The following is a 9206-nucleotide window of genomic DNA, read 5'->3' as shown; positions in this document are numbered from 1 at the left end:
GTGCCTTGGAAAACAAGATGAACAAGGGTAGGATGGTAAAAGTGTGAGGGGCAACCTTTAGGGTTTGACTAAGTCAAGATAGCACCTTAGGCTTGTTCTTCTAGAAGTTAGGTCAACTTTCCTTCCCTAGGCACAAGCTAAAATGATAAGCACACCCCTCAATTAATCTAAAAGAAACTTATTCTACTGAAATTAAAAATAAAGACACTAGTTGATGCTTAGCTCCCATGGCTTGGGCTATACTCCTTGTGATCCTTTGGGGAAGACTAGGCGCTTAAGCATTGGCTAGAGGTAGATCCTGACCTAGCCCTGTATCTTGAGTCATGCTCTGAGTCATCCTCCTGGAATGTTGGGTTTGGTCAGTGAGTGCACTCTCTCTCAGGTCCTCATCAATAAATGATTAGGGGAATTACTCTTCTAAGTGGCCCCAAATAAGTAGTTTGGTTTTAAAGGAATCTGAAAGTGAAGATTTAACCAAACTACATCTTTATCCATTAAAGATGAAGTTTTGGATTTTGAAGAAGAAGAGTCTAGACCCAATACTTCACATATTGGTTTAACTTATTCTTGTTATATTATTACCCATAGAGAGAATATTTTTCAAACAAATTGTCAAATTTTTAAAAATTCTTCTCTTATGGATAGTAGATGTTGTTATAATTTTAAAAGTACTTTGGTGGTTAAAATGTTGAAACTCAACATAGAGGCCCATTCCCAATTTTCTAAATCTTCTTGGATTAAAAAAAATATGAGAATTTAGTTGTGGATCAACAAATGAAAGTCAAGCTCTTTATAAGACGTTATGCAATAAATGTTTTTAGTAACATTATATCCTAAGAAGCTTGTGATATTTTATTAGAATGATATGGACAATTTGATCATAAACTTGTTTACCATGGTCGTTATAATAAAATTACTTTCACTCAAAGAGGAAATAAGTTTGTGGTTAGTTTTTCAATACATTCACAAGTAGTGGAAAACCAACTACAAACACAACTAAAAATTAAAAAACCTCTATCTAGAGTTGAACCAAACATGGATTTAAACTCCTCTAGAGGAAAACCTGGTGAAAGATTATTTGAAACAAAATAGCTAAATCAAACTATTAAGCAACTTTATAAGGTAGAAAAACAAATAAATAAAGATAAAAATAAAAATATCCCTTGGATCATATATATTTATCTATCAACATGTAAGGGGTACATTGACCTTGAAAGGAATGTCCTCTTTTACATTTATTGTTAATTCTTCTGTACAAATATCACTTGCTGTTTGATTGTTTTTACAAAAAGATATTTGATCCTAGAAGAAAATCTACAAAATATAGTAAATAAAGGTAGCCACCCTGAGCAACATTCGGATTTGAGGACATATCCTTTTAAAGAGGGAGGATCTGATGGAGGTCCATCCAAGTCACCACATTATAAGATTAAAGAATATGTAACATCTTCGAAGGAAACATCTAATCTTCAGTATTCTTTCTTCTAAGTCTTGTAAATATTTGTACAGAGTAGTTTAGGAATTTATTTTGGGCTAAGTAGCATAAAATTTGGGGCCTTGGGCCTTGTATCCAAAGCCATATTGGACGTTCACTTTTGAAGCTTGCAAGACTCTAAGAAGGTGCCACATGTGAAACTCCAAGTAGGCACCACTTTGTCTTGCTCTCTAAGTCTCTTTAGTCACTTGTCCACTTCTCATTGGAGAGTATTTCAAAGCTTGCGTTGTAAGCTATCCTTGCCAAATGTCATTATATGAATGGAGAGGATTATGAAGCTTGCTCCACAAGTTATTAGTGTCACGTGTCATTGTGTGAGTGGAGAGGGTTTTAGAAGCTTGAGACACAATTCTAGGTGACTAAAGAACTATAAATAAGAGTGTTTTTCTATGTAAAATTTAGACTTGAAAGCATTAAATTGCCGTTGAATTATTTCCAGCCAATCTCTTTTTGATCTTTCTTCTCTTGCTTTCACTCTAAATAGTGAATTAGCTTAGGAATTTAGCTTGGAGTTGGCCTAACATTTTCGTAGCTTCCTTTTCTCCTTGCATACACAACTCACAGTCATTTCTCACCGAACAAATCCACTTTTATTGCATCCTTCTCCATCAAATTCTCATCCAAACTGAAGAACAAGAATGAAGCCAAGGAGAACTCCACCAATTGATTTTGTAGTTTTTTAAATGTCTATGACATAAGGAGGTTGAATAAATTATGGCATTGGAACATGGCGTTACAAAAGGAGGAAAAGAAAAAGAAAAAAAAAGAAAGCTTAACTCTTAACACTATTGTTTAGCCGAGAAAATGAACTATGAGAATGGAAAGGGATGAGCTTTTATTTATAGGTGAAAGGTGGCTTAAAAGGACAAGGAGTAAGTAAGAAAATATTCAAAATGCTTTTCACATGGTCAAATGAATGTTGCACAAGGGGAGAGAGGAGAGTAAAGTCTTTTAAGAGATTATTACTTCCTGCACCTCCCATTTTTGAACCTGCACCCCATAATTGGGTGAAATGATCGAATTGCTCTCCATCCGCTTCTCCCTCACTGCATCCCACCATCGTTGTTACCATCATTGTTGTCGCTGCTACATCATCACCATTGCATGAGAAAAAGAAGAAGAGAAGGAGAACGTTGTAGTTAAAAGAAGAAGAGTAAAAAAATTCTTGTTCCAGAAAGCTCTTTTTGGAAGACATGTGTGTTCTGAAAGCTTGTTCTAGAAAACTCATTTCTGTAGAAAGTTTGTTTTGAAAATTCTGTTCTGGAATGTATTTCATGCATTCTGGAAATTTAATCCAAAAATCTTGTTCTGAAAATTTTGTCATGTTCCATAAAACATGTTCAAGAATATATTTCATGAATTTCAAAGGTGTGCTATAGGAAATTTTCCAAAATGGGCATTCCAAAAGTCACTTTAAAGAAGAATAAAATAATCATTTTGAAAATTGTGGAAGTGCATGTCAAAAAGGAGGGGTGTAGGAAGTAAATTTCCTTCTAAGACCATACTTCCATCAAATTAATGAATAGTGATTTTGTTGACTAATTTTCCTACCATTTATTAGTGTAAACGAATTGAGTTCAGTCGAAGGAAGTTTGCTCCACCTCCCAATTTAGAAGAAAAGACAATGACACAGGATTGTTTCTTCCTGCACCTCCATACCTTCTTCTCTCACCTCCATATATTTTTGAATTTCTAAAAATGTCTCTCTATAATATTTTGGATTACGTAATTCGGAAGTCATTTTTCAAATTTGTAATTAGCTTCTGGATTATATAATTTGAAAGACTTTTTTCAAATGCATGATTACTTTTCGGAATACACTCTGGAAGTCTTATTTAGCTTCTGGATTATGTGATCCAGAAGTTTTTTTTCAAATAAATTTCCGAATTACATAATACAGAAACTACTCTATAGGAGTGACACAATAAGGATAAAAATATATTTTCATGTTGTGTATGGAGGTGGGAGAAGAAGATATGGAGGTGCAGGAAGAAATAGTATGAAATGAGATACTCGGGTATTAACCTCAACAACCCATTGTTGAAAAGCTCTTTCTCAAATAAGAAGGTTTTAAGCATATGATCTAGTTATATACAATATATCTTTTTACTAATCAACCCTTGAAGCTTAACTTGACCTGAATAATAGATTATGTGGTTGGCCAGAACCATTTTGACATCTCTATTTTATAAATAAAATTTATTAAAAATGTATACTTTTATTTTTTTTTTGTATTTTTAATTATGAAAATTAAGTTTTAATAACTATGAATATTGGATTTCATACTTTGATTAATCAATTGTGTACTCAAATTATAAGCTTTATCATTATCTAAATTGAAATCACCAAATTTTGCTAGTGTAATTTAAAAAAATTCAGAAATTTTATATGTTTAGGTTGGTGTAATTTGAACATCTAACTTCATCCACCAAAGATAAGTTTAAAAAATTATTCTCACCAAAAACAACTATCTTAATCTTTTGGTTGGTGTAATTTGAACATCTAACTTGATCGAGACGATTGTAAACTTCTTTTTATATAGGTACTTTGTAAATTTTGATCAAGATAAAACAAATATAAATATATAACTAGTCATATTCTAAAAGTTGAGTAGAATAGAGTTGGTTCAGGTTGAACTTGACCCATTTTTCATCCTATATATAAACTTGGCAAAAGGGAAAAATAGAAAGTTATTAAGTATATAATAGAGGATCTAGAAATAATTTGAGATGTTATCATATTTTACTTTTATTAATCGAATGCATTTGAGAGAATGTGCATCACAATTTATGGATAAAAGCTTGCGTTACTCAAACGAGCATTAACTTGGTACGCAATATATTTCTTTTTCCTAACCATACTTTAGCCAGTTTATTATTTTTTTCAAGTTTAAATCTTAGGTGGGTATCTCTTTGTACTATGATTCTCAGGTTCTTAGTAATTGTCATGTTGAAAGCGTCAATCTTTCAAGATGTATACAGGAATTTAATAAAATGGAATGAAACTACCAAATACGCCATATACAACTAGTACATGTGAAAAGCAAATATGATTTCGACAAACATAAATATATAAGATCAAAGCAGAGTTTCATAGACACTGGAGTTTTATTGAATTATTCTGTGTATAAAATAGGAACGGCACATTTACTTTAGTACCAAACAGATAATTGAATTCCAATGCAATGTGCTTGTAGTTTAAAAATTTATCCACAATAGGAATGATTTGTATCAAATAGATTTACGTTCGAATTTGAGTAACTGCCAACAAAAATTAGAGCGTATTGATAGTGAGGACCTGAGTGTTACTACAGTCACCCAATTTTATGTGTTTGTGTACACGTGTTCTGTTTTCTGATATGGTTCAAGCAGAATAAGGGGAAACGAACCAACCAAGAAAATAGAAGAGCAATAGTTCTCTCGATCTCAATCGCCTTCGAAAATAATATATATATAAACTGCTATTGTAATACAATGCATGAAAATATTGAACTCTGTTTTCTTACCTCCTCCATAAATATTAACTCAAACAATCTCCTTCCTTCCCTCTACTCATTCCACTCCTCGATCCCCATGTAGTCCTGAATCAGATGGTACCTGCAGAAGGCACTCTGATACTCTAGTCAGATTTAGTATTTGGTACTCAGTAAGTTTAGTACTGTACAATGATGTAACTGGTTTTTAGATCTGTGCTATTTATATTATTTTGGTGGGTCTTTCTTATTAGGTCAGATTAGAGAGTTGGATTATGTTTAGAAGTGTATTACCTAACTCTTGATTGTTGATTAACTTCACTAATTCTGCTTAAGTGTAATTGGCTATATGGTGTCGGTCGGTCTAATGACCAAGTCCGATATATGATCTTGGTCGTACGGCTCTCCTATATATATATATATATATATATATATATATATATATATATATATATATATATATATATATATATATATATATATATATATATATATATATATATATATATATATATATATATATATATATATATATAGGTAGGTAGGAACTGACAGCTATCTATGTAGAACAAAACAAACAAAACAGTATTTTCATATCATGTTCACCTTCATGCGTTCGATGATAAGAAATACATGATCGGTGAAATCCATTAGGAGGCAACTACATAAACGGTCAAAACTACAATAATGAATTTATAGGCTGCCTTTTGCCCCAAATTAGATTCGCCAACGGTTAGTGGAAACTTGGAAAGGTCCTGCAGAATGCTTAAACAAATTCTATCATCAGCTCAAAATTATCGAGCTCAAACTGAATATAAAATCAAATTGCACTCTAGAAACAGAGAAATCTAAGGAAATAAATGTATATGGGGTGTGGAATTTGCAGAAAATTTAGTGTATAAGAAGACATGAATATAAAACTATTGGTGAAACAAATTAATCATATTACACAATAAAACAAAAGGCAGAGCATAAAGCACAGGTTCGAGCCCCCTAGAATGACTTTATTTTGGTATTAAATTACAGAATAGCGAAATGGTACAATAATTAATTATCAGGAAATTTGAATATTATTTATAGATGTGGAAATAGTATCACCAAGAAAAGTAATCAGCCTGCTCCAGCTGGAATGGATTTTACTCACTGTATGAGCCTCAACAGCAGAAAAACACTCCGCACACTTTTCGTCCAATATGGAAACACGAACCTTTAAACTTGCTATCACAACAGGACGTTAGCAGCTTCAAAAGGAGGGTTCCGTGTAAAATTCAGAGTTCAAATAGCCCATCATCACTGACATTCAAACCAACTCATAGTATAGATCAGTACTTCTATAGGATTCATAGATCTTCCTGGCGTACAACATGATAGAGCCATTGCAACCCACTGATTCTTTCCCGTCAAATACCATTGTTATGTTCAAGGGATCAAAACAGTCATTTATAGGTAATGTAGAGAGTGGAAACATGTCACTTTACAGGACGGACACCAACTGTTCTTACACGAAAGCGGTATTGAGGCAAAGATTCTTCTTCTTCATTGTCACTATTATCATCACTAGAATCATCTTCAACACTATCCCACCGAGCATAGTCTAGAGCTGAATGTCCTTTTGGTTTTGGAATTGTTTGCCATCCTTTTGAATGTCGCTCATTTGATTCCCTGCTTGGTGCTTTAGGAGCTATAACATCGGCTGTGAACTTCTTAGAGTCATGGTTTTGGTTTCTCCCTTGCTTCATTGAAAACTTGAGGTCTGCTTCATGAGCAGCGCATTCAGTACTAAGAATACCTTTACCAAGTTCATCCTTCTGTTCTGTCCTAATATTAGAAATCGAAGAATATTTCTCTCCTATCTCTTCATTTTCCTTCTCCCCTTCAATTATCAGTTCAGGCTCCTCGTCTTCTTGTTCTTCAAACTCCTCTTCTGATTCTGGTATTGGAGCAAGTGACTTTCCTTGAGCAAGAATATAGAGAAAAGAAAATCTTACTACCAGCTGATAAAATACTTCGTCTATACAACAATAAAATTCTAGGCCAAATATACTAGATTAGTCTAACTCATCTTTCTCTACTCCTTTTTACTCTACTTCCACTTTCTCTTGCAACATTCATAAAATGAACACTTTCTAACTCTGCTATAATCTTAACTTGCACATACACTTCATGAGTGTCCCTCCAACTAGGAAAATCCTAACCATGTTACCACAGTGCAATGCATATGTAGAAAAAGGCGTGTGTAGAAAAAAAAAGGGAAAATCCTAAGCAGAAAAGTATAAAAAAAAAAAGAATAACAGCAATAACAGCCATATTAACATTATTATTATTATTATGAAGTTGGAACCATATGCCCATAGCCATAATTAGTAATTCTCCTGGTACCACAAAACCATGTTACCCATGCAAGTGAAATTGCAAAAAAAAGAGAAGAGATAACAGTGCCTACCAACTGTGTCTTCAAGCGAGCTTGAAGATTTTGATAAACCTCTGAAGATGGATTCAACTCTAACAGTCTGTTGACATCAAAAAGAGCTGAATGGTACTCCTTCAGGGTGACTAGCGTTTGAGCCCGCAGCATCAATGCCCCACTGTGCTTTTGATCAAGCTCAAGCACCGAGGTACACTCTTCTGCTGCCTGAAATAACAAGGATTGATTGCATCCCGAAAAGAAAAAGTATTAGACAGGAATGCATGCAGCATAAGCTTGGAAATGGAAGGAAAATGGTAAGCAAGGGCGTCGTTTTAGAAGGTTGAAATCATAACCAATGTCTTCATTTGACTCAACTAGGATTAGGTGGAACCTAAACAGAGATTAAAAAAGAAATAATTCAAACCAATGTATTACAAAACTTTTAACAAGTGGACAACAACTATAGAATGAGATTGTACAATCTCAGGCCAAAAAATAAACATCAACAAAGCAACCAGTATTTGTTAAAATCTAAATGAATATGCTGTAATTTTTTCCACACTGTTATTCCGTCATGAAGTGTCATATAGTTGAAATTCATTAATTTTTAAAAAATTACATTAAAATCACATCTAGAATGATTTCTACTTAGTCTTCAGTGTAAATCAAAATTAAACTATATTTCGTTTTAATTCAATGGATTTACAATTACAAATAACCGCATATCCTTTACAGAGACATAAGAGAATGAAATGAACATATTCAAATTCAACTACACAAATTTTCATTCACACCCCCAATAATTTTTGCTAAAATTCGCAAGCAATTTTCCCAGCCAAACCTAATAAACTGAAACATCTACATAATCAAACCCTGTTTATACACAACTTCACTTTTTATCAATCAAACAGTTACTCCCTAGTACAGGAGTCGTAACGAAGATTGTTTAGAACTTCCATAATTATTACAAAACTCAACAACTTCCAATTACATGAAATTAAACAAAATAAAAACTGGAATTGGAGCAATTCACTCACTTTACACAACATAGAAAACCACTTCCCGAACCAAAACACCAGTAACAAATTCAAAAGAGAACGAGAAAGAAAGGTAACCTTTTTGAAATCGTGAAGCTTCAGAAAGCAGGCCGCTCGATTGCTATGCAACGCGATCTTCTGTGGGTTAGTCTTGGCCAAGGCGATTGCCTCTGTGTAGAACCCTAACGCCTCCTCGTATCGTCCTTCACGGTACATCTGGTGAGCGCGTTCGATTCTATTCGGCGCCGCCATCTCCCTCCAAATTCGATTGCAAAATTCAAAACAAAAACCAATATTCAAATCACGAAACGGTTTAAACCTATATGTACTAGGATTGTACTGTGCAACGAAAATTGAATTTTCAAGAGTTTGAAATTTATAGGTGACCTTAGTGACAGCTCAAAAATGGAGAGAGAGAGAAAAGGGACAAAGAACAAGACGATGCTTGAATTGGACGCGCTTCCCCAATTATTGAAAAGCGCGTTTCCCTCTTTCTTATTTTTCCAGCTTTGTTTAGTTTTGCGGCGTTGAAACAGTTATTGGATTTAAGTTGGCTTGTTGGGTAAAAATAACTAGAAAATAGATAAATAGTTATTTTTTTTAATCTCCTAGTTTTTTATTATTTATGGTTGTATCAAACATTTTGTAATTTTATTTTTTATATACTTTGCATATGATTATTTTTTTATAAATCTCTCATATATATATAAAAGATAAATAAAATAGGTTATCGTACGACAACGATAGATTGATTGAAGATTCTTAAAATTAACTAAGTGATTTTGGATTTTCTCC

The 9206-nt window shown here is 33.3% G+C and overlaps 1 protein-coding gene across 3 annotated transcripts; it reads right to left on the bottom strand.

Annotated features, from left to right (window-relative positions):
- Positions 1 to 5857: 5857 nt before the first annotated feature.
- Positions 5858 to 8937, bottom strand: LOC137834992 (Tetratricopeptide repeat (TPR)-like superfamily protein). 3 transcript variants are annotated; one of them, XM_068643283.1, is made up of 3 exons: positions 8490 to 8937; positions 7411 to 7599; positions 5858 to 6916 (listed from the first exon to the last, which is right to left on the bottom strand). In XM_068643283.1, exons 1-3 carry the CDS (start codon positions 8661 to 8663, stop codon positions 6437 to 6439), a joined length of 843 nt encoding a protein of 280 aa, XP_068499384.1. In that variant the 5' UTR covers positions 8664 to 8937; the 3' UTR covers positions 5858 to 6436. The 3 variants fall into 3 exon arrangements, with proteins under 3 accessions (XP_068499384.1, XP_090158109.1, XP_090158108.1); XM_090301983.1 differs by having other exon boundaries at positions 5858 to 6921; positions 8490 to 8931; XM_090301982.1 differs by having other exon boundaries at positions 7411 to 7765; positions 8490 to 8891.
- Between the last annotated feature and the right edge of the window lie 269 nt (positions 8938 to 9206).

This window comes from Phaseolus vulgaris, chromosome 5 (genome assembly GCF_051622355.1).
Source record: "Phaseolus vulgaris cultivar YP4 chromosome 5, ASM5162235v1, whole genome shotgun sequence".
Lineage (NCBI taxonomy): Eukaryota > Viridiplantae > Streptophyta > Magnoliopsida > Fabales > Fabaceae > Phaseolus > Phaseolus vulgaris.
This window is presented reverse-complemented; position numbering and strand designations above follow the sequence as displayed.

What these genes read in the sequence shown, in the direction of transcription:
- LOC137834992 (XM_068643283.1), bottom strand. Translation starts at nt 8,663, where the DNA reads ATGGCGGCGCCGAATAGAATCGAACGCGCTCACCAGATGTACCGTGAA. An exon ending in AGCTTCACGATTTCAAAAAG is followed by an intron (nt 7,600 to 8,489) that starts GTTACCTTTCTT and finishes TTGTTATTTCAG; the next exon opens with GCAGCAGAAGAGTGTACCTC. An exon ending in CTCGCTTGAAGACACAGTTG is followed by an intron (nt 6,917 to 7,410) that starts GTAGGCACTGTT and finishes GCTCAAGGAAAG; the next exon opens with TCACTTGCTCCAATACCAGA.